The sequence below is a fragment of the Mytilus galloprovincialis genome, chromosome 14, assembly GCF_965363235.1.
Source record: "Mytilus galloprovincialis chromosome 14, xbMytGall1.hap1.1, whole genome shotgun sequence".
Classification (NCBI taxonomy): domain Eukaryota; kingdom Metazoa; phylum Mollusca; class Bivalvia; order Mytilida; family Mytilidae; genus Mytilus; species Mytilus galloprovincialis.
Genome location: NC_134851.1, coordinates 1,581,090 through 1,606,405, shown reverse-complemented (window position 1 = coordinate 1,606,405; position 25,316 = coordinate 1,581,090). Strand labels below are relative to the sequence as shown.

General features: G+C 34.1%; 1 protein-coding gene and 1 long non-coding RNA gene across 3 annotated transcripts; both read left to right on the top strand.

Moving 5' to 3' along the window:
• The first annotated feature begins 269 nt into the window (after positions 1-269).
• On the top strand, positions 270-23,658 carry LOC143058240 (cardioacceleratory peptide receptor-like). 2 transcript variants are annotated; one of them, XM_076231714.1, is made up of 8 exons: positions 270-392; positions 1,507-1,613; positions 2,496-2,589; positions 3,152-3,303; positions 5,104-5,254; positions 6,346-6,435; positions 22,209-22,392; positions 23,177-23,658. In XM_076231714.1, the coding sequence occupies exons 1-8, from the start codon at positions 359-361 to the stop codon at positions 23,574-23,576; spliced, it is 1,212 nt and encodes a 403-aa protein (XP_076087829.1). In that variant the 5' UTR covers positions 270-358; the 3' UTR covers positions 23,577-23,658. The 2 variants fall into 2 exon arrangements, with proteins under 2 accessions (XP_076087829.1, XP_076087828.1); XM_076231713.1 differs by having other exon boundaries at positions 5,104-5,278.
• LOC143058241 (uncharacterized) lies at positions 7,016-11,354 on the top strand. Its single transcript, XR_012972962.1, has 2 exons — positions 7,016-7,869; positions 10,784-11,354. It is a non-coding gene; the product is annotated as an uncharacterized LOC143058241 (long non-coding RNA).
• Positions 23,659-25,316: the final 1,658 nt, after the last annotated feature.

Here is a 25,316-nt window from a genome sequence, read left to right as displayed (position 1 = left end):
AGCAGTCCACTTTGTACTGTTTCTTCTTATTATCATTGGAAACTTATGTGTTCTGTCCGCCATTGTTATATCAGGACAAGGACGATGATATAGTTGTTTATATTAATTATTTATATTTCAGTGTCCTCTTTTGGCAGTCCACTTTGTACTGTTTCTCCTTATTATCGTTGGAAACCTATTTGTTCTGTCCGCCATTGCTATATCAGGACAAGGACGATGATATAGTTGTTTATATCAATTATTTATATTTCAGGGTCCTCTTTTGGCAGTCCACTTTGTACTGTTTCTTCTTATTATCATTGGAAACTTATTTGTTCTGTCCGCCATTGCTATATCAGGACAAGGACGAAAGACCCGAATGAATTTCTTCATTATGCACCTGGCAATAGCAGGTTAGACAATTGATGGCAGCAGTAGTTTATTATTAATGATTTATTAAGGCAGCAGTAGTATTTCGCTGTTCGAAATTCATAAATCGATTGAGAAAAAAAACAAATCTAGGCTACAAACTAAAACTGAGGGAACCGCATCTACTATAATAGGAGTACACAACAGAAAAACAACACCAAAATGTAACACACACAGAAACAAACTATAATATAAAAATAGCCATTTTCCCGACTTGGCACAGAACATTTTAACAAAAAATGGTTGGTTTTATACATGAATTAGAACAGACTAATGAAAGTAAAAACATAACACCGAGAGAACCGCCTAAACATAAAAAGAAGCGAATTCGAGCGGGTCCATTCATGTTTTGATATATAGAAGCAACAGAAGTTTGTCTTATTATTAATGATAAGATTGTATCCATCAATTAGGAAATACTAATTAGAATACAAATAATCAAACAGAGAGAATCGCATAAACTTCAAGGGAAGCGAATTCGAATGCGGCTACAAGGATCCTTTCATGTTTTGATATATATCAATAACAACAATTATTGAATGTTAAAATAATTATGTCCCGTTTACACTGTCTATGTGAAACATGTTTCGTGTTTATAACATGTACAAGTCATATTGTTTACATCTTTGTAAAAAAACATATTGTCCAATATGTATTGAATTCTTCATAAAAAAAATATCTAATAGCGAGTGTTTTCAAAATAATCAAAGTTTTTACTTATAATCAATGTTCAAAGATTTCAATTTAACTTGTTTCAGACTTGCCTAAGTCTCATTGTGATCACGGCCTTCGTTTCACTGTTTCACTTTTACATCTTTGTACTTATAATAACTCAAGATGATGTTGATCAAGGTATCTTGAGTTGAAATATAATGGACATCCTAATACAAAACAATCAACCCATTTTATATTTAATGTATACTATGTTATATTTTTTATTAACAGTTACACCCAAATTCGAGTCTTTAATAGTTAATTAATGGGACATTCAACCAATGTATGTCAGATTCGGATATATAGTCAAAGAAAATAAATGATTATATGAAACCTTTTATCCTATTAATAAAACCCCTATCGTTAATAACATTCGTATTGTAGATTTAAGTGTTGGGCTTTTTTACGTGACAGCAGAGATTGGACTCGTGACGTCAAATTACGAGTGGATAGCTGGTGCAACATTCTGTAAATTACTACATTATATGAAGGTATTATTTCTACAAATCAAATCTAGTAATTTCAACCTGATGAATTTCATTTTGATGGATTTTATATCAATTATAGTTTGCAATGCGAATGATTTTGTAATCTTCTTTTGTCAAAGTCAACATGACTGTAAATTTATACTTCATTAGTCGAATCTTGTAATGTAGTTTCCGAAGTGATACGGTGTAATTGCTACGCAACAAAGTGACAATTTTGATTAAAACATCAGTAAAGTAAATTTCTAGATGTAATACGTTAACAAATTGTACAAATTCTGACAGTTAGATTTGCTTTTACTTCATTGAATTTTTTTTCTAATAGTGAATTGAATTGTCAAATGTAGTGACAAAAACAATATAGGAACAGAAGTCATATTGAAATTAAATTATACTGCCTGGAATCTAGTAGATAGCACTAATCTACTTAAGAAGCAATTCAATAAAGTAAATATTCAATTTTTTTTTTACAAAATGAAGGAAATTTATCAAATATAGTATTTAAGAAGGCATTTAAAAAATAATTTTTGCATCAATCAATCATATTTGTAAAGTCATATTATACCCTTTTTTAGGCGAGTCAAACAGAATTTCAATTTCAAATTTGATAGTTTTTTTATTATAAGAATAAAGCATTTCATTGTCTCTTGTTCGTCTTCTGTGAAAGAAAAATAACAAAAAAGCAAGGAAAATTCAATACGGTGGGTCCATTAATAAATGGGAAAATTAAGGTCACATGAATGTTCAGTGTAGGGATTTCGTGTCGTTGAATTATTGACAATATAATTTCTTTTCAATGAGGAGCATCAACCAGAAGGTTTGAAATGCCGAGAAAATAATTAAAAAAAATAATATTGATTTGTGTTTAAAAATGATTTTTTCTTACAGGAACTAGTTATATTTGCCTCTACATATATGCTGGTATCCTTGAGTATGGACCGATTTGATGCGATAGCACGTCCAATGAAATTCTCACGCAAAGGTCAGTCGGTCAGATATGTATCAAGCGTAAAATTACTTTATCAACACTTAGTTCAGATCAGTGAGACAGATAATCATTTGTTATAAAAGAAACATTTTAAACGTTGATATCTAATGCAAAAGTAGAATGTGTTAATCTAGTATTAACATACATATGTAATCGTTATATAATCACAAGTTTGTGCAGTTGGTCGGGCTTTATTTCAGATGACAAGTTCAGATTTTCTTCCGAATATTTGTTAACATCTTATTTAAGTCAAATCAATACAAGTTTATTTTAGGACGCAAAACAGATAATATAACTATTTGATTTTGCATCTATTTTTAAATACAAGGCTTTCTACAAGTTGTGAATCTTCTACACAAAAGTAAGGCAAATGATATAATAGAGGCATTCAAAACTTGTTAGTCAATTATAAACTGACCACGCCATAATCGAAAACGAAAAAGACCAACATCAAAAAACAGTAGACAAAACACAGCATTCAAAACTTTAGACTGATCAACAGTTTTCAATAATACCAATCCACTATTTTTTATCTTACATAAACTTTTTTGAATAGCGTTTCGGGCCAAACTTTTGGTGTGTTTATCGTGGATGATGGCAGCCGTGTTTTCAGTCCCGTCTTTGATTCTGTATGACGTACGACAGCACCAGGAAGCGTGGAATCAGACCATGTGTACTATACACTTTCAACAGGACTGGATGTGGCAGGTATTGGGTTCTACATTTGTGTTTTTCTTTTCGAATATTTTCTATTGTATTGACAAATATCGTAAAAGAGGGACGAAAGATACCAAAGGGACGGTCAAACTCATAAATCTAAAACAAACTGACAACGCCATGGCTAAAAATAAAAAAAGACAAACAGAAAAACAATAGTACACACGACACAACATAGAAAACTAAAGAATCAACAACACGAACCCCATCAAAAACTAGGGGTGATCTCAGGTGCTCCGGAAGGGTAAGCAGATCCTGCTCCACATGTGGCACCCGTCGTGTTGCTTATGTGATTACAAATCCGGTAAATAGTCTAATTCGGTAGGTCATATTCATGAAAGGGAAGGGGATTGTAGTTACGACGTAAGGAACATATCCGATATCATTTGTGAAACGGTTATTCCATAACGGTCAACCAACTCGTGATGGCGTCCGTAAAACATTAGTGAAACAAGTAATGATTCAAATAAAATCATCATAAACACCAAGATTGAAATTTTGTATTTGTCTCAGACGGAAAATATTTAAGTTAATTTGAAAAATTCTATTGTTTCCTGATAATAGATCTTGGACATTACTTTTAACACAGGAGTCTTCTCGTAATAAAAACACAAAAATATCAAACACCGTAGAAATTCAGAACGAAAAGTTCCTAATCATACTCCTTACTTGTAGAGGCATTTTCTTATGTAGAACATGGTGGATTAAACCAGGTTTTATAGCTAGCGAAATTTACCATTTGCATGGTAATTGCATAGGTTTCCATTATTATGACAACGATACCTGAACAAAACAAACAGACATAATAGATAGTAGTGTCAAAAAATGAGAAACAGCAGTCAACATTGTTATGTTCTTAATCACAATAAAAACAAACAAATATTAATTTATCAAACTTACCATATGGTGTTCCTATTTGAGTGTTGTTGTGAAGTCTGATTAATTGAAGTCTTGTTTATATTTCAAATTAAATTCCAACTCGTGTAATTCAGAAATAGAATATGGTAATTGCGTTTCGTAAAGTAAGAGAAAAAATTTTAAAAACTATTTGAATATATTACACAAACAACCATTAACCAAAATATAACCTGTAACCACATCACACGATTAAAAATATATCACAGACCCCGACATGAAAAATATAAAACAATTCAATTAAGAAAACTAACTAATTTCAATTTGTTTGCAGCAATTCAATCATGATGGAGACCGTTCAACTTTTGAAGTTATATTTACATTCTATCAGAAGACACAATATTGTTTTCTTTATATATATGACCAAGACACAGTATTATTCTCTTTATATATATGACCAAATATACGATACCAATATACAGATCAATACCTTGCCTTCGTGTAAAGCATTCTTTTTAGACTAATCTCAAGTTGTTTTTACTAATAAGTTTCAACGATTAACCTCGGCCTAAAAAAAAACATTCAATTATCAGTGTTGTGAAGTTACACCGTTATCATTTTGACATAGTAAATGTACGGAAAAATACAGAAATTTAAATACTGTTCACAAAATTTTGAATTTTTGAGATACTAAGGCTTTTCTTCTTCAGGCATAGATTACCTTAGCTGTATTTGGTAAAACTTTTAGTTATTGGTCCTCAATGCTCTTCAACTTTGTACGTTATTTGTCCTTTATAACTTTCTTTGGATTCGAGCGTCACTGATGAGTCTTTTGTGGAAGAAACGCGCGTCTGGCGTATATACAAAATTTAGTCCTGGTATATATGATAATTTTATTGAATAGCATGTATTGTATGATATATGTTTAAATTTCAGCTGTACTTTACGTTGGTATTCTTGGCTTGCTTTCTGATTCCTGGTATCATTATAGCAGTATGCTACACACTAATAGCTGTTATTATATGGAAGAAGAGTAAAGCCATTGAAGAAGGATCAGATGCAATGTGTAGTTTACGAGATGGACAAGGTTCGAATTTAAATTCTCTGTTTGGTATGATATTCTTAATTCTAGTTGTAGAACATTTTATTTGGTTATTCTGAATGATTTACTTATTTTTCCTTTTTGTAAACAATCAGTGTTATGCATGCGCCAACATGATATGTGTACTAGACTGTTAGATTCCAGACGTTTGACACCCTATCATAAATGTCATTTGTTTCGGTAAAGCAAAACAAAGCTTAACGCTAGTGAATCACGATCGCTACATTCTGTTAACGTTTGCTTGTTATCACTATTTATGTTTTTATGTAGCATTCGTTTTAGACAATTACTAATAGACACGTAAAACAAGGAGCAACAAAGCTCTAACAAAACTGCAAAAATAATTCAATTTTTTTGGGGGAACATTTGGTTGAATCACTGCAGCATGACTGGAGCGGGTCCCCTTAGTTCGGTCAGAGCTCTCCCAACCTCTTATCAAATGTTCTAAATCCGCCACTGATATAAAACATATAAAATAGTTCAAACACAATGTTGTAAATATAAATCTGTGTAGCAAGTAAAGTCACAAAAATACTGAACTTCGAGGAAATTCTTAACGGAAATTTACGAATTAAATGGCAAATTCAAATGCTCAAATACATCAAACATCAGAACAACTGCCATATTCGTTACTTGGTAAAGGCATTTTCTTATGTAGACTATGTTGGATTGAACCTGGTTTTATAGCTAGCTAAACCTCTCATAAGTATGACATTCGCATCAAACTCATTAGAATATATACAGTTGTCATCCATTCGGTTGATGTGTTTGGGCTTTTACGTTTTGTCATTTGATTAGGGTCTACGTGTACTCAAAATATACAATTTGTGGAGTCATTTAATGTCCTATTTTATATTTATTTATATCTTTCAACATGAAGTGGACATACGGTCATTGTTTATCTATGCTATCATAACCAAGTTTGCATATTAAAATATAAACTGATTGTAAAGCCGTAAAACTATCCCAGGTTAATTTTTATCATTTTAATTACATGATAATACAATTAACGTGTTGTACACGTAAGTACCTCACCCGTTTGTACATATGTAATTAGTCTGTGATTTGTTCTTCAGATTATAATCCTTCTGGATGTGGTGTAGCAGGAAGTGTGATTCATCAGGCAAAGATAAGGACCATTAAAATGACATTCATGATTGTAACAGGTATGGACCATTAGATTACATTGTGATTGTATTAGACAAGGACCATTAAAATGACATATATGATAGTTACAGGTACACAGCTAAAAAATATAAGTCACAGGCATATAAGTCACATGTGTATAGGTGACAGGCATATAGGTCACATGTATATAAGTCACAGGTTTATAAGTAACAGGTATATAAGATACATGTATATAAATCTCAGGTATATTATAAGTCACAGGTATATATGTCACAGGTATATAAGTCACAGGTATATAAGTCACAGGTATATAAGTCACGGGTATATATGTCCCAGGTATATAAGTCACAGAAATTTAAAGTCAAATTAAGTCACAGCCTTCGGTAATCGATACATTACTGTTGTCTCGATCTGTTTTAATTCTGAAAATCTTTAAGAATAAATAAATCGATGTATGACTATTGAACAGCGATATATACTACTGCTTCATTCACCGTAAATATTTATTATCTGTATTTTTTTAGGAAATGTAAACTTGTTCGCATTGTATTCTATTATCCTTTAAGAATAAGACGATGTGGTGTGATTGACAATGAGACACAATTGAAGATGACATTACTTAAGGTGGCTCACCCCAATAGTGACCCCCGGTAGAATTTTTTTATTTTCACATATTCTGTAGATTTTTTTATGCTGAATCCAAAAATGCAAAGAAAAAAGGGGGTCACCAGGCTCGTTTTCTCCTCAAATTGAAGCGAAATGTGCGATTTTGACCCTATTTCCAAACATGCCCACCCTTCCAACAATAACCGTTACATCAAATTCAAAGACTTTTAAAACCAAGTCAGTATGATTTTTATGTGAAAAAACATTAGAATTTGAAATGTAAACCTTTCCCTTGGTTGTTTTTGACTTAAAAATCCTTTTATTTTCAGATTAATGTCTAAATTTTGCATTTTCTAATTTTAGTTTAAGGCAAAAAATATTGGTTTAATCGATTTTTCGTAAAATTTCCCCGGTAGATTTTTTTTAAAAACAGATATGTCAAAGCTATGAACTTTTCGAACATTTTAAGGTAAAATAAAATGGGGGTCACCAGGCTTTTAAAAAAGTTACGAGCTTTTGTTTAACCCCTCTACCCCATAAGGTCTGATTTCATTGCACTCCATTAATTACTTAATTGTGAATTCTTTATTGATGGTTTTAATAAAATAATGTTTGTAATTATATCAATAAACGATTGCTGAATATAAATGTGGTTATCGTATTACTGTTTGTTATCAAAAAGTGAAATTTTGATTATTTTGGTGAAATACGGTAATTTTGTCTGGCGCGAGTTGCTTCCCTCTAATTTGGCACCATTATCGGACCAGAGGAATTTCAAGGTCGCCATTGCCGAGCAGCATACTATATTGATGAATACGACCATGTACATGCATAACAGACATTGTGGCGAATATACAACGATGAAGGTAGAGTTATTAAATAAGAAAACATAGATTTCGATATATTAGGCAGCCAAATGTTATCAGTATAACGAAAAATACAAACTTGGGGGTTGTCTCAAAATACTCGCTACTGTTGAAAATCACTGCGGCTGAAACCTTGCACAGGCTCAATTTCTGTTCCATGTTTAATATTATAGATCGTTATAGCTGGTATCTTATTTATGTGTTTATTTTACCTTTTACAGACAAGTTGTAAACATGTCTGGCAGTGTTCCAGCTAGGATTTGAAAATAGAGGGGCGCGTTTTTAAAAAAGGCACTTTAGCGCGTTCTCACTGAAAAAAATCAAATACTTAATATTACCACATACAGACATATTTCTTGATGCATGGTGGGTCTAAGATGAATTTGCGATGCACTGCCTTGTTTGTAGAATTATTTTTATTACACTTGTGAAATGAATTGTGCATGTCAGTTTAAAAACTTCACATAAATCTGCAATACAGTCAGGAACAATACTTAACATTTTCTCTGAAGGCCAGCCTGGATCCAAAAGTTTTTTCAAGGGCCCTGTAGAATTTTTTTAGACCTTACCAGGTTTGTTTTTACTGCAGGCACATACATATTAATAGTCTTGAATGTTCTTATATAAAAGCCAAAAATATATGTTTGAAATACCTTATACATGTAGCTTGTTTCTTATTATGATGGAAATAATAAAGGAATTAAATAAACATGAGTTTGTAAAATCCATTTATTAAACCATGTATTTTCAGACTGGTGAACTTTATATATATTTGTAATATTATTGAAAAAAAAAAAACAGCCCCCCTTTCCATACCCCTAGATGTAAATTATTTTAATAAAAAAAAGTATTATCAGTTTCACCCCAAGAAATTATTATAATTTTTCATGAATAAATCTTAGCAGTTGTAATCAAAATGATTTCCAAAATGAAATTCCTACTGTCTATAAATAACAATGAAATGGAACTGTTTCCTGTTAATAAGGGGTTTCCCGAATTTTCCCGCCAAAAAGCACATGGCTTTCAACAATTGTAAACAAAGGATTCAATTTGTGATCATGGATTACAGTTTTAATTAATTTAATTTGGATATAGATATTCAACTTAAGGTACAGTCAAGCAATGTTTTTACTTTCTTCTGGATTAAAACTAGTTTGAAAGATCAGTTTCAAAAATAAAAACAAAAACGATCTGAATTGTGAATATTCAGTGACCCATAAATTTTTTGAACTCTGCTACGGAGGTCAAAGTTACATCATGTTTCATGCATTTTGCGTGTTGACCTATGGGAATGATTCTTTTTAAATGACATTATAAATAACAAATACAATAGAAATGAACACTGTTCACATTTATTTTATAAATTATATTTTGCATCGTCAGGTGTTAAAATAATCAATTCATTTAACTTCGATGTTTGGTGCTTCAGGGTAAAGGGATTAGACAGGGTCGTAAATTACACCTGATTAAGTAATTGACTCTAATCAAATAGGTGATTATAATCAGGTAACAAGTGTCAACAATTTTAATATGTTGTCTTAATGAAGTGTGTGTATAAAGAACTCAACAAAATGGCGACGATATGAGGAAAAAAGATCGTTTTTTTAACTTTTTTTCAAAAGGGCACAGAGGGGCGCAGGGGCGCTTAAAAAGGGCAGAGGGGCGCAAAATTTCGGGGGCGGGGCGCGGCGCCCCTCCATTTCATGCTAGCTGGAACACCGTCATATGTATGTGGGGTACCCCATAACTTCGGTTCATCGGGACAGTTTCTACTCCTTGACCCCAACTATATTTCCCTTCCCATTTTACTCTAAAATCCCCCCCCCCTTTTTACTTTAATTCTTCCATCTCCTTCCCCCAAGACAAAATATATTTCAAAGATACCCCTTTTTCCCTGATCCCTCATTCCCCTGTCTCCTTACCCCTCAATCACAATTTGTTTACCATTAACCCCCCCCCCCCCCTTAATTCTGTTAGGTATACAAAAATGTCTTAAGGTCTAGTAATAGAAGTATCAGGGTTAAACATGTACAGAATGCGGCCATAAGTATTTGTCACTTGAGATTTTTAGCTGTTCATATATATTGTATATAATATAAAAAAGATGTGGTACGATTGCCAATGAGACAACTATCCACAAAAGACCAAAATGACACAGACATTAACAACTATAGGTGTATACATTTTTTAAAAAAAAAATATTTTGGATTGATTTTAAGCATCCTGGTACCAATAGAAGCAGTATTATCACAGGTTTATTTTTTGGTTATATTTTTTTTGTGTCTCATTTTCATTATTTTCTGTTCAGAAATTCGATATTCATGTATATTCAACCAAATTAAATTATAAAAAAATATTTTATGTGTTCTCAAGGGAAAACAAAAATAAATGAAAACGAACCTATTATCAAATAAACACATATTAATTTAGACCATTTTTTTGCATTGTCAGTCTTATCAAACTTGCATGTACCTCCCAAATTTGGTTTCTGTTCTCCAACTTCAGTTTGCCTCTACCAATGTTATGAAACTAATACACAATTAATGCATATATATATGCTTACTACATTGTACCAACAAACACACATGAAGTTTGAATTTTTGGTGTGGTCGCTTTTACTTTTCTAGAGTTATGCCCCTTTACAAATTAAAAAAATGCTGAAATTTTGTTCCTTTCTTTAACACAAGTTTGCTTCATCCAAATGTTCTGAAACTTATATGCAATGCTTACTACAACAACACTCAGATCAAATACAAATTTGGGTGGTGTCACCCTTTTCATCCTTTATATGCAAGCAGCTGCTCATCTGTGTCCCATGGACACATTACCGTTATGAACTAGTCTACATCTATATGCCTTTGAATGTCAATAATTGTTGATTTTCTGACAGAATTACTCTGATATTTAATTTCAGGCTGCAAGTACATTTGTACATGTACATTGCAAATGGAAGGAGTGAGCTTGGAATGTTCAACTTTACTTTGGAAACTATTGGCAAAGAACTGACAGAATTTCATGAGAAGCCAGTATCATATTCTAGTCTTGCAACCGGAAACTATGCGTAAAGTGCTGAAACTTAAGAACAACATTCTACATGTATATATGCAATATATGTTGCCACAATCCACTTAAGGAGCTAAGATCAACTATAAATTGGAACTACATGTATATGCTTTAGTGCTGTCAAAATCCTTTAAAAAAATCAAATCAAAAGGACCTACTTCACCTATATATATAGCTACCTGTCCCAATGATGAATACAGATCATATATATGAGTCTACTCTTATAAATAAAACAGTGAAGGAGAATAAAAATAAAGAAAATATAGAGCTGATCAGCTAATGATTGTACATGTACATGATGTATAAATGGCAACAATTCTTACATGTATACTAGTACATTGAAATTAATTATATTAATAGATGTTTTATAAATTTGATCTCATAGATATTAGAGGAATAAAATCAATCACGTTTCAAAAATTTGATTTAGTTGAGCCTTTTTTTAACACCAGTTTTCAGGACATATTATGGTATACCATTGACTGTCCGTCGTCAACATGTCGGACATATACTCAAAAATAATAAATACTAATAGGTACATGTAGTAGTCAATATTGTGTAATCAATAGGTCATCTTCATGTATATTTGGTGTATAAAATGATTATTAAATGTCTTATCACAAATTAAAATATCAAATGAGAGGATGTGATATGATTGTAAATGAGACACAACAGACCAAATAACACAGAAATAACTATACATGTAGGTCACCATATGGACTTCAACAATGAGTAAAACCTATTCTGCATAGTTGGTTTTAAAGGTCTCGAAATGATAAATGAACAATTTAAAACATTTAAAATGAGAAAACTAATGGGTGATTTATGTACAAAATAATAAATGAATAACAAATACGTCTGTCTTGCAGGGTTTATCTGAACTTAACCTCATTTTCATGGACTTGTCTTTTCTTGAATTCTAAATATGTTTCAAAATATTTGGTTGATGGGATGATTGTTACAGAGTCCGACATAGGGTGGGGGCTCATTGGTGGATTATATTGCAAATAACTGAAGCCAACCCCGCTTTGGCAGTCAGTCCCCACATTGCCACTAGAGAAATAAAATAACTAAGAAAAAAAAAATGGTATATTAATAAGAAAAAAAAATAAAATCACGATAATTTCCTGTCGATATGCGCATCTACATAGTATGTCCTTATTATCTACAAAGTTTCATGAAATTCTGTTGAATGTGTGGTTTCAGAGGAGTTTCGATGACAAGCTGTTTGCAGTAGTATACTGCAGCAAATAAGTTTAAAGGGGCATAACTCCTAGAAAAATCATTCGTAATTTCCTGTCGATATGCACATCTACATGGTATGTCCTTATTATCTAAAAAGGTTTTATGAAATTCTGTTGTGCGGTTTGAGAGGAGATGCAATGACAAACTGTTGCAGTAGTATATTGAAGCAAATAGGTTCAAAGGGGCCTTACTCCTAGAAAAAAATATGTATATCTAAATAGTATGTCCTTATCTAAAAAGATTTCATAAAATTCTATTGTGCGGTTTGAGAGGAGATGCGATGACAAACTTGCAGTAGTATATTGAAGCAAATAAGTTCAAAGGGGCATAACTCCTAGAAAAAGTTTGAATCGTAATTTCCTGTCGATATGCACATCTGCATAGTATGTCCTTATTATCTAAAAAGGTTTCCTGAAATTTTGTTGGGCGGTTTGAGAGGAGTTGTGATGACAAGAAACAGGACTGATAGACTGGCTGATGGACGGACGGACGGGTAAAAAATGTTATACCCTGCGCCACTTCCTTGCGTAGGGTATAAAAATAGGAAGATGGGGTGTCATTGTTTATGAGGCGACTTCACCAGAGACCAATTTACATAGTAGAAGATAACAATTATGTCCCCGTACGGACTTCAACAATTACTATATATATAAACTGATATACCACATAGTCAAACAAATAAAAGTCCCAGAAATTACGTTTTTTTTTATATGACTGCACATAATGAAAATTAAAGTTGTGCATACTGAATGATCACTGGCAAGTATTTCAAGCATAATACGGATGAGAACATGCAGATAATTTAAGTATCAATTATGAAAGTTATGCAAAGTAAGACGGGAGCTAGATATATGGACTGCCATAAAAAAAAAATGAATGGACAAATACGCTTGGTGCATGTGTAGGCAAAATTCCCCCTTTTTACCCTACGAGGCTTCGTATGTATACATCCAGCTGTTTGAACACCCTGTATAATCAAGGGGTCATCTGTCAGATTAGTCATATTTCTATGTTAACCATACGATATGAAAATAGGCAGATGTGGTATGATTGCCAATGAAACAACTATCCACCAAAGTTCATATTTAAAATTCAATATTATAAATAAAAAAAACATTATCTCCTTTTATCATCACGTATAGATCGATGATTAGTTATGCTATGCATTTCTTTGCCACGGTAAGATCAAATCAGTGTTCACAAACAAAATTTTCATTCACATTTTTTGCCGCATTGACATCACTCAACTATATTTGTGATCATTTGTTTTAATCAAGAAAACTTTCCTTATTAGCTTACCTTTTAAAAAAGCATTTCAAAAATTAAGATTAAAGTTAAAGTTTGCCAACATCGCCGGCTAATATAGCGTTCTTCAGGGCGTAGCTTTTAAATTACAATCCAAACTTTTCCTGAACCTAGCAGTAGTATAGATTTTTTTTTATATATAAAGTCTTTAGTAGTGTTTGAGACTGCCCGGCACGCTGCGGGTGTATGTCCTAGCAAAATCTCGACATGGTGAAACCAAAAGTTTTGCGGTTCTCCGCAAAGCATGCAGTATTTAGGAATTATATCATAGACCGATATATAAGGTCGGAATACTAGGCCAGTCCCGGTTACTTTTGCATGTTTTGACAGTGATGGATCCAGGGGGAGGGTTCCGGGTTCCCCCTTTTTTGGACGATCAATGCCTTTGAATGGGGAAATATAGTTGGAACACCCCCTTTTTGTCCTGGGTTGGGAACCCCCTTTTAAAATGGCTGGATCCGCCCGATTGATCGTTGCTGGATCCATTAGTCTATTTTAATAACATTCAGTGCTCAATTATTTTAGTTTTAATGCTGATATTTCTTTTTTTTTAATATGAACTCGGTTGACATATTGATAGATACAACAGAAAATTGCAAATCAACAAAATAACAATTCACAAAATAAGTAATAGAAAAGTATCATAAAAATAGAAAACATTGGTCCCGATGTCTTAGATTATAGGACTAAGTCTAGTGTTCCGGAAATCATGGAATTGTGATACGAGAAAAATTATCAGATGATTTTCGTGCAGGTAAACATATCTTTAAATGAAAATGTTAAGTATTAAGTCTGTTAGAAAATTGGCATGTTCAAATTTGTTTTGGTATAACTATAATTATCAAAATTTTGCAGTGGAAAAATATATCGCATACTCGGGAATAAACTCCGAAAAATACTTGGAAATAAAGATATTTCAAGTTTTAAATATATTTATGACAGAAACAAACTGTTATAAAACGCCAAACGGATTATATCATGATAACAAACCCGCCCCGATGTTTTAAACCATACTATACGGGCAGAGACATATATACACATATATGTCTCTGATACGGGTCACAAGTTTGCCTGTTTTTGAAAGCTGTACGATGACATGAAGTTGTTTACATCGCTATCATTTGTTTACAGTTAATCATTGCGTCATTGGCAAAACATTTTCAAAAATAAATATCCACGACATCATTTAATTCAACTGGTATTTAAGTGAATTCAAAATATGGTACGAACGGACCCAAGAGGCGACCGTGTAAGATGAGAATGCGTTTTGGGAGCGAAGCGGCACCAAATACCGTCGACGTCATACATGTGACTTTGTCAGTATTAATATATTCTTTTTTTTAATGTTATGCTTAAATCGTGTATATTTTTCTCCTTTTAAACTTGTATGCGAAAAATGAAGAAAGCACTGTGAATTTCTGACCGTTCGTATTTCCGGTTTTGAAGAACGTTTAGCCTCACTTGTTTACATCGTCAAGGGTGCTTTCATACACGCCCGCGTTCTAAGGTCGTCAAAGCTATTTTTGAGAAGACCCCTTAAAGCGACCGTTTCCAAGGCACTCGTCGTAAGAAACATGCGTTAAAATATGCGCATTGGTAAAGGGCCGAGCCACCTTAAATAAAAGAAATCCACCAGGCAAACACTTTTATTTTCTACATTCCATCTCCCTTGTGGTCAATGCTCATTTATTGTCTACATTTCATCTCCCTTGTGGTCAATGCTCATTTATTGTCTACATTTCATCTCCCTTGTGGTCAATGCTCATCTATTGTCTACATTCCATCTCCCTTGTGGTCAATGCTCATTTATTGTCTACATTTCATCTCCCTTGTGGTCAATGCTCATCTATTGTCTACATTTCATCTCCCTTGTGGTCAATGCTCATCTATTGTCTACATTTCATCTCCCTTGTGGTCAATGCTCATTTATTGTCTACATTTCATCTCCCTTGTGGTCAATGCTCATCTATTGTCTACATTCCATCTCCCTTGTGGTCAATGCTCATTTATTGTCTACATTTCATCTCCCTTGTGGTCAATGCTCATCTATTGTCTACATTTCATCTCCCTTGTGGTCAATGCTCATTTATTGTCTACATTTCATCTCCCTTGTGGTCAATGCTCATCTATTGTCTACATTCCATCTCCCTTGTGGTCAATGCTCATTTATTGTCTACATTTCATCTCCCTTGTGGTCAATGCTCATCTATTGTCTACATTTCATCTCCCTTGTGGTCAATGCTCATCTATTGTCTACATTTCATCTCCCTTGTGGTCAATGCTCATTTATTGTCTACATTCCATCTCCCTTGTGGTCAATGCTCATCTATTGTCTACATTTCATCTCCCTTGTGGTCAATGCTCATCTATTGTCTACATTTCATCTCCCTTGTGGTCAATGCTCATCTATTGTCTACATTTCATCTCCCTTGTGGTCAATGCTCATCTATTGTCTACATTTCATCTCCCTTGTGGTCAATGCTCATCTATTGTCTACATTTCATCTCCCTTGTGGTCAATAAAATTGAGAAAGGAAATGGTGAATATGTCAAAGCGACAACCACCTGACCATAGAGCAAACAACAGCCGAAGGCAACCAATGGGTCTTCAATGTAGCGAGAATTCCCGCACCCGTAGGTGTCCTTCAGCTGGCCCCTAAAATATGCATAATAGTACAGTGATAATGGACGTCATACTAAACTCCGAATTATACACAAGAAACTAAAATTTAAAATCATACAAGACTAACAAAGGCCAGAGGCTCCTGACTTGGGACAGGCGCAAAATTGCGGCGGGGTTAAACATGTTTATGAGATCTCAACCCTCCCCCTATACCTCTAGCCAATGTAGAAAAGTAAAAGAATAACAATACGCACATTAAAATTCAGTTCAAGAGAAGTCCGAGTCTGATGTCAAAAGATGTAACAAAAGAAAATAGTCCGGCCGATTGGTGCAGATATAGAGCAGAATTGCTCACTTGATGAGGAAAGCATGAAACTTTGCATAGTAGTTCTTGGTTATATACCCTTTGATTTCAGCTATGGACCCACTCTGAAAAATCCAATATGGCTGTCATTTTTAAGATGGCGGAAAAATGGTATAAATATCAAGATTGTCCTTAAGGTATTCTATATAATTTCGGAAATTAAAGTAATGGTTCTTTAAAAATGGACTTCATGTTCGTGAATTTGTTATCAATTAATTTTAAAATATAAAAAAAAAATAATTTGGTTATTTCTATAACACATACATTTGCAAATATGGCTGCATATACAAAAACAAATAGTGAAATTCAAAATGTTAATCAACATGTTACATGTTATTGTAATTATTCTTTAAACGCTTTCAGTTTTAAAGGTTGGAATGAAGTAGGTCGAAACGAGTCGATTGAACGTTAATATAGGTCGGTTAAATGTGGTGGAATAGTAGGTAACTCATCCGACCTTTGAGGCAGTGCCGAGGGCACCTTGCCTTGTGTCTCTTCAATGCCACGTCTTACGTCACTTATCGTGTTTTCATCTGCCGTACCCACTACATCGTCAAATTATTCTATGTAATCAAGAGGTGTACCTGGCTGCAGGCGGATTAGACGATTGACATCATTTAAAGGTTAAGTGGCAACTATTTCCTTTTCCAACTACGTGCGAAACCAATTCGCAACTATTCAGCGATCATGGTCCTAAAATGAACTCCTTGTCAGCACTTTCATTAGTTTTAATGGTAACAGTCATTTTTGAGTTTGGCGGAACTGTGATGGTTCGTTTTATGCAAACTTGCTGAGTTGAAATCTCGTTTCCACTGTTAACTATTGCCGCATTCATCACTTTATTGTTGATGGTAATTGTTGGATTACTCAGGTTTATCATTGCACTCAGTGTGTCCAAAATATCTAGCCTAAGTATAACATCGTCTGTTAATGGCTCTTTGCACACATCCCATTGTATGTTTACTCTATTAATGTCGAGAGTCGTTCTTTATAATCTTCCTAATAACAAGCTGTTAACCCAAACCACGTAGCGTTACGTTCTCTAAATCTCCATTTTCTGCTGGAATTAATTTCTCATTTACTAATGTTATCATTGCAGCAGTGTCCACAATCATGCTCACATTCTGGTCATGTATAGTACCTCGTACTGCTAAGCTCTTTCAAACGGTTCGTCTGCTGATAATATCGGACGAGGCCGTGGATGAGGTGATGTTTCATGGCCAATAGACTTTGGAATCGTGCGTTGGCCTACTGGCCCGATCCTTTGCTGTTTAAAGACTCCATTGTTGGGGTTGCACTTTGATTTGCTCCGTATCCTGGTGAAGGTGACCGTTGTCTGAAATAACCGGGATTTCTGAAGTTTGTCCGTGGAGATTCTAACCGTTGTCTTTATGGACTATATGATCTCTAGCTTAGTGGGTGTGTTGCTAATCGATAGGCATTAAGCTTGAGTGTATTTCTGTCTTGCGATCTATCGCGATTGTATTGCTCAGGAGATCTTCCACGTGTATATTGATCAGGTGATATTCCATTGAACTGGTGATCTTCTATGATTATTTGATCAGAAGAACCGAAATTATGATGATTGGCAAATCCATGGTTATGCTGATTAGTTGAAAGTATAACATCAGCTAGTTTTGTGACATTTTGTGTGAGGTTATGCACCTCAACATCCAAAGAACTGCTCATATTTCCTTTATCGGTGGGTGATACTGCGCCATCAGCAAAGTAGACTTTTCGATGGTCATATTTGGCACTTTTTGATCCATATATCGCCATCTGGTTTGCTATTGAGGTTTTCAATTGTTTTAACACCTTGTTGAATGTTTCTGGGTTCCTCGCTATTACATGCCTTGAAGAATCTTTGTCTTTACATCCTCGACGGAATGCTTCGGTTACAATCTGGTTTGATCGTCTTTCTTGCTGCTCAAAATGAATGCTTTTTTTAAGGCATTGGAATCATCACCTGTGTTTACCTTGCGAGCTTACTCAAAGCCAAAATCGGCCTGGCAATCTGGGGCCTACACATATTTTTTCTGTTTTCCCATTGTCATCTACCGGCAGTTCGTTCAAATTGGTAAATGAACGCCTCCCAAGTCATGGATCCTCTTCAATTGAGTTTTTGCATGTTATGGGAGCTGTGTGCTTCGGTTCCGGTCCCTTGCACCAAGATGTTCTTGCCATCGGGTATATTCTATCAAATGAGGAGTTTGAAGAAGAGGTGTCGCCACACTCTTTTAGTTTCCTCTGCCCTTTCCTGGATCGGGCAGTAGAGTCAGCTTGCTGTTATGGTTGTCATAATTGGATTAATAAATGTGGGATTTGCATTCAGCATTGGAGAAACTTGATAGAATCCACTTGCAGCCAATTGTTTATGTAATGGTGGGCTGCTCTGAACCAAAAATTATTGACTCATAGTATATGGTAAATGTGCGTAAGAATACACATAAGCCTTTTACTACCAGTAAAAGGCTTATGTGTATTAGTATTGATTAGTATTGGATGTTTATAGTAAGTTCTTAAATGGGGATTGTTGTTGAATAATTACAATTAGGGAAAGACCCAAAGCATAAATTTTGTTGTGTACTTTTGGTAAACTTGCCTTGTAATGTCTAAAGGTCAAATTTTGGCTACGATGATGTGTCCATTGTAGGAATGTCAACTTCTTTATTTCGATTGTCCACTAATTCATTTACAACAGATGTCAGTTGTTGGAAGGTACCCTGCTATTCAAATGCACTTTTGAATTGAACTGTGTCTCCGTCCTCAGTTGTTGTCAGCTTGTTCATTCGTCTCACCACAACATTGAATATCTTATTGGTCTAACCATCAATTCCGCCAAACAATTATTACTAGCCTTGTGGTCTATCCTGTCTTCAGACTGCTGAAGTTGCTGAGATATTGCTCTCATCTGTTCGTTATTAATAATCATTGCCTCTTTCTGTTCAACTTGAAACGTACTGAGACCAACACATATTTAATCAACTCGCGCTTCGCTCTGTTTTATATTGCGGTAAATATCAGCTGTTCTTTGAGCGTTATATTTTCTATCTGCTAAAAAATCTTGGTACAATTGTTTAAAAGTCATTTCTGTGCTGTCCTCTGTTAAAGCGTCTTTAGCTGTGAGTTTCTCCATATCACTTAGTGATTCAGTTTCTGCCATTTCAATGTTCTTGTCCTTGCTGTCCTCAATTCCTGCCATTTCACTGATATGTGTTAAAATATACGTGTCTCAATTCACAGTTTAATATCTCAAATGGCAAAATATTGCGACCCAAGAAATAAGATAGTCACTAAATAATATCTTAAGGCATATAAATCCCAAATCACAGCTTTCATGTGTGACCCAAGACAACAAATAGTGCAGCTTTTAATGAAAGCTACTATTGCCGCTTTTTATGAAAGCTGCTACTTTGTGTATGAAATAACAAACAAGACAAAATCAAAAGGGACAGAACTTGGACAGATACTAAATGACACAATACATCAATAAAATGCTTATATTCAGGTCAATTCTCAATAATGAATATTTGCTTATTTTTCAAGGCGGCCATTTTGAAAATAGCCGCAATTTTGTATTTCAAAGATAGATCAAAACAAAATCTTGCTAAGTTCACTCAGTCATTCAAGTATCTTGATTTTTGTGCTTCCAGCATCAAATCCACTGTGGTTTGTGCAATACTGGAAAACATTTTAGAACGTACGGCAGCCATCTTGAAATAAGCCGCCATATTGAATTTTGAGGGTGGGTCCATAGCTAATATTGCTCAGTATACAAAAATGTACCATCATGCAAAAATTGGTACTTTCCTCATTATTTGAGCAATTTTTTCACCGATCGGCCGGACTAAAATAAATAAAATGACAATAATACATAAATAACAACAGACTACTAGCAGTTAACTGACATGCCAGCTCCAGACCTCCATTAAACTGATTGAAAGATTATGTCTTCATCATATGAATATCAGGTACAATCCCTCCCGTTAGGGGTTTAGTATCATACTATCATAAAATATATGAGAAGAACATAACCCGTGTCATGCCAACAACTGTTTTACATTTCATCTCCCTTGTGGTCAATGCTCATCTATTGTCTACATTTCATCTCCCTTGTGGTCAATACTCATCTATTTTCTACATTCCATCTCCCTTGTGGTCAATGCTCATTTATTGTCTACATTTCATCTCCCTTGTGGTCAATGCTCATCTATTGTCTACATTTCATCTCCCTTGTGGTCAATCCTCATTTATTGTCTACATTTCATCTCCCTTGTGGTCAATGCTCATTTATTTTCTACATTTCATCTCCCTTGTGGTCAATGCTCATCTATTGTCTACATTTCATCTCCCTTGTGGTCAATGCTCATCTATTGTCTACATTTCATCTCCCTTGTGGTCAATGTTCATCTATTGTCTACATTTCATCTCTCTTGTTGTCAATGCTCATCTATTGTCTACATTCCATCTCTCTTGTTGTCAATGCTCATCTATTGTCTACATTCCATCTCCCTTGTGGTCAATGCTCATCTATTGTCTACATTCCATCTCCCTTGTGGTCAAAGCTCATTTATTGTCTACATTTCATCTCCCTTGTGGTCAATGCTCATCTATTGTCTACATTCCATCTCCCTTGTGGTCAATGCTCATATATTGTCTACATTCCATCTCTCTTGTTGTCAATGCTCATCTATTGTCTACATTCCATCTCCCTTGTGGTCAATGCTCATCTATTGTCTACATTCCATCTCCCTTGTGGTCAATGCTCATATATTGTCTACATTCCATCTCTCTTGTTGTCAATGCTCATTTATTGTCTACATTCCATCTCCCTTGTGGTCAATGCTCATCTATTGTCTACATTCCATCTCCCTTGTGGTCAAAGCTCATTTATTGTCTACATTTCATCTCCCTTGTGGTCAATGCTCATATATTGTCTACATTCCATCTCTCTTGTTGTCAATGCTCATCTATTGTCTACATTCCATCTCCCTTGTGGTCAATGCTCATATATTGTCTACATTTCATCTCCCTTGTGGTCATTTCTTATTTATAACTCAGCTTTTTTCGTATTTTTGTGAACGTTATTTGTCTTTTGATCAAACATGTACTGGCAAACATACTACATACCGTGTCAGTTAATGTAATTCAATTCAATTAAGAAAGTAGTGAGGAATTATCCGTCTGAGTAGTATGTCAAAGCTGACCTTCTTCTTGCAATGTTTATGGTTAAATATGTGGAAAGTCAAAATAAAAAACAAACAACGCAAAGCATACAACACGTTAATAACCATCGTTTTTATAATGTTTTTTAAGAGAGTATCATTTACACCTTGATAATTTTTCAACTTAAATTAACAAAAATGTATAAGTGTGTCCATTTCTGAAGCACTTAATAATACCTAAGCTGACAAAGTAGTGCATTCAGGAAAGAATAGCCATGATTATTTATGATCCAATGTTAGGACTTGCATCCAATTAGATTACATCCAGTACCGACCTGATGAAAGTTGGGTATTAAAGTTAGGCATGCAAAATACCACACTATTCGAAAACCAATCAATTTCGATGTGTGGCTTTATTTCAAATACATTTAATTAATCAATATTGATGTTTTGTATCAAATTCATTGTATCTGAAGTCAACACCAGTATCAACTATGTACGTGACCATAGGAATATTTGGAAAATAAATCACACCAGACTTGCCATTGCTATAATGATGTTTATTTCTATTACAGTGTTCATCATATGTTGGTGTCCCTATTTTATTATCTCCCTACTGCAAGTGTATCAAGTTATTAAAAACGATACCATCGAAAAGAAAATGACAATAGTGTTCTTCCAAATGTTCGCACCTCTGAACAGTGCTATTAATCCTATAATTTATGGAGTATTTAGTACTAGAATATGCGGTCACTTAAGGTAATATATATATATAAACAAATATGAAAAAAAAAAAAACTCAAAGGAATATTTCAAACAGAAATTCTCTTAGCAATAAGCACCATCAAAAGCTCATACACAACAAAACAAAGGGAAACAATTCCCATTTTCCTGACTTGGTACAGACATATATAATGGTGGGTTAAACATGGTTTTATAGCTAGCCAAACCTGTAACTTGTATAACAAAACTGACTTCGATTCCATCTTTATCTCAGAAAATCATTTTACACGAAAGCTCAACATGTTAAGGATATTGATTTATTATATTATCATCCTAATCAATTGCAGTATTTATTGTATACGTCAGTGCACCAAGTTTAATTTTATTGAGATATTCAGGATATTAACCAAAAAAGAACTGGGTATGGCATTCAATTACTACTGTACACAAACATGTTTACAATTAACCTTTGATAAAGCATCATACATTACTTTATTAGCTCAATAGAACCACAATAACTGTTCAAAGTTCAGTTTTACAGTAAAACTGGTGGTCTCGTGAAAACGTTACACATGTTACTTCTTCATTCAAAAGTGAAGAACAAAATGTCAAATCCATGTTTCAAACAAGCAAATAAGCAACAGACTGATCGACACGGAATGCATGTTCAATTTGCCACTGCATATTTAGCATAAAATCATCATGATTATAGTTAACAACTTTTTGTACATGTAGTGTAATATCTTTTGACGATTCGTGTGGGTCTTTTTTAACTTTTTTTTACAATGCAATTTATATCTGATCTTTTGTCAAATTTCAGGCAAGTTCCGATAATAAATCGTATTATCGAGCATCTTCAGTGCTGTACATTTTATCGTAAACGTTGGTCCTATAGACACAGTCGTAGTGGTTCTGAATATGACCATTCCAATAACGGTATAACAACCAAGAAGACTGACAATGGGGTCACAAAGTCAAAATGCATCACAGAAAACGACACGATTGTTACATTGCTTCGCTCAAATAGCGACAAATCACAGCAACATGTTTCTTTTACACAACCAGTGACTAACGGGTATCCCTTGACTCAACACGCTTCATCAAATAAACTCAAAAGTCATCGACGGCATTCTGGGTTGCCTTTGGTGAAAAGAAATATTACAGAGGAAGAAAACATATTATTAAGAAATTTGACAAGTAAATTAAAGAAAAGACATTGAAGCACATATCGGACATTCAAATGTTTTACTCTTAACTTGCCTGTAAAATGTATACTTTATTCTTTGATTGATAAAATTTATTAAAGACTGATAGTTTTTTTTTTTCTAGCATTCCCAACTGAATTTAAATTTTTATTCAGATTTCAAAAGCTTTTCAAAAGGATTAAAAGTTTATAATGTGGTTCTCATGTACTCGATCTGTCTACTTGTATGTGACTCAGATTATAGGATAGATAAAATACGGATTCGAAGCTTACAAAAAAAAGAATCGTCCAAAAATAATTACTTATGTCTTTAGACAGACATAAAATGTTAATAGAATAAATATTTGAGCACTTAGAATTAATTACACATGTATACAATCATTTTCCTTATCGCTCAGCGGGTAAATTATGACGCTGTGATTGGCTCCGTATGGAGGGTTGGTTAATTTAATATGAAGTTCATAACCTGTTAATGATGACGTCATCTTTTGATGTTTTTGTTTTTAATTTTTTAGTGTTTTCAAAAACGCCATTTAAAAGTCCCGCCTGTGATACATTTGATTGACAGTTCATCACATACGGACAATAGAGTGACATTATAGATCGTCCTCTACACTCACCTTCTATGTATTTAACGTACACTCAATGAATCCGTACGGGATCAGAACCGAACCATAAAACTTATAATGAGTCAAAGTTGCTGATTAATAGCGTTGTGGTATACTGGCGGCAAAAGGTCAACAAGCAATATAACTTACCATGACTTTGTACGCCAGAAACTACATGAAATACACATAAACTAACTGTCGATACTCTCTGTGTTAAACAAAATATGTTTTAAACTATGTCCCAAGTGAGGAGCCTGTAGTTTAGTGGTTGTCGTTTGTTTATGTGTTACATATTTGTTTTTTATATAAATATGGCCGTTAGTTTTCTCGTTTGAATTGTTTTACATTGTCATATCGGGGCTTTTTAATAGCTGACTATGCGGTATGAGCTTTGCTTTCCTTTCACGGATTCGGCTATACTTTTTGGACCTTTTGGATTATTACTCTTCATCTTTTATATAAGCTTTGGATTTCAAATATTTTGGCCACGAGCATCACTGAAGAGACATGTATTGTCGAAATGCGCATCTGGTGCAAGAAAATTGGTACCATTAATTTTATTGCTCATTGTTGAAGGTCGTACTGTGACCTATAAATGTTAATGTCTGAGTCATTTTGGTCTCTTGTGGACAGTTGTCTCATTGACAATCATACCACATCTTCTTTCTATATGTTGTATTTCAAAGCACGGTAGATTAAATCTGCGAAAGTCAAACTATCTAGATGTATATGAATATAAATATACTACATTTCACTAATGATATTGTCATGTATTATGCCGAACAATTATATACGCTGAAGATGTGTCCTGAAGGACGAATACTTGTACAATAACTATTGAAGTGATCTTCAACTAATTGTTCTCTTGTACCCTGCAGATACTACGGGACGAAACCTTGTACAATAACTATTTAAGTGATCTTCAACTAACTGTTCTCTTGTACCCTGCAGCTACTACAGCTGATCATTCATTCTTGTTAATTTCGACGTGATAATGAAGAGAGAAAAATTCTCCTAATGAACCATTCGAAAGGAAAACTCAGGAACTCAATTTTCGGCTCTCCCTTGACACCATTTGCGAGTATGGTCTTGAGGAAACGATGATAGTCCGTCGGAATGGGACGATAAATGGCTGACTCGTGTTAAGA

What these genes read in the sequence shown, in the direction of transcription:
- LOC143058240 (XM_076231713.1), top strand. Translation starts at nt 359, where the DNA reads ATGAATTTCTTCATTATGCACCTGGCAATAGCAG. An exon ending in GACATTCATGATTGTAACAG is followed by an intron (nt 6,436 to 22,208) that starts GTATGGACCATT and finishes TTTCTATTACAG; the next exon opens with TGTTCATCATATGTTGGTGT. An exon ending in AGAATATGCGGTCACTTAAG is followed by an intron (nt 22,393 to 23,176) that starts GTAATATATATA and finishes GTCAAATTTCAG; the next exon opens with GCAAGTTCCGATAATAAATC.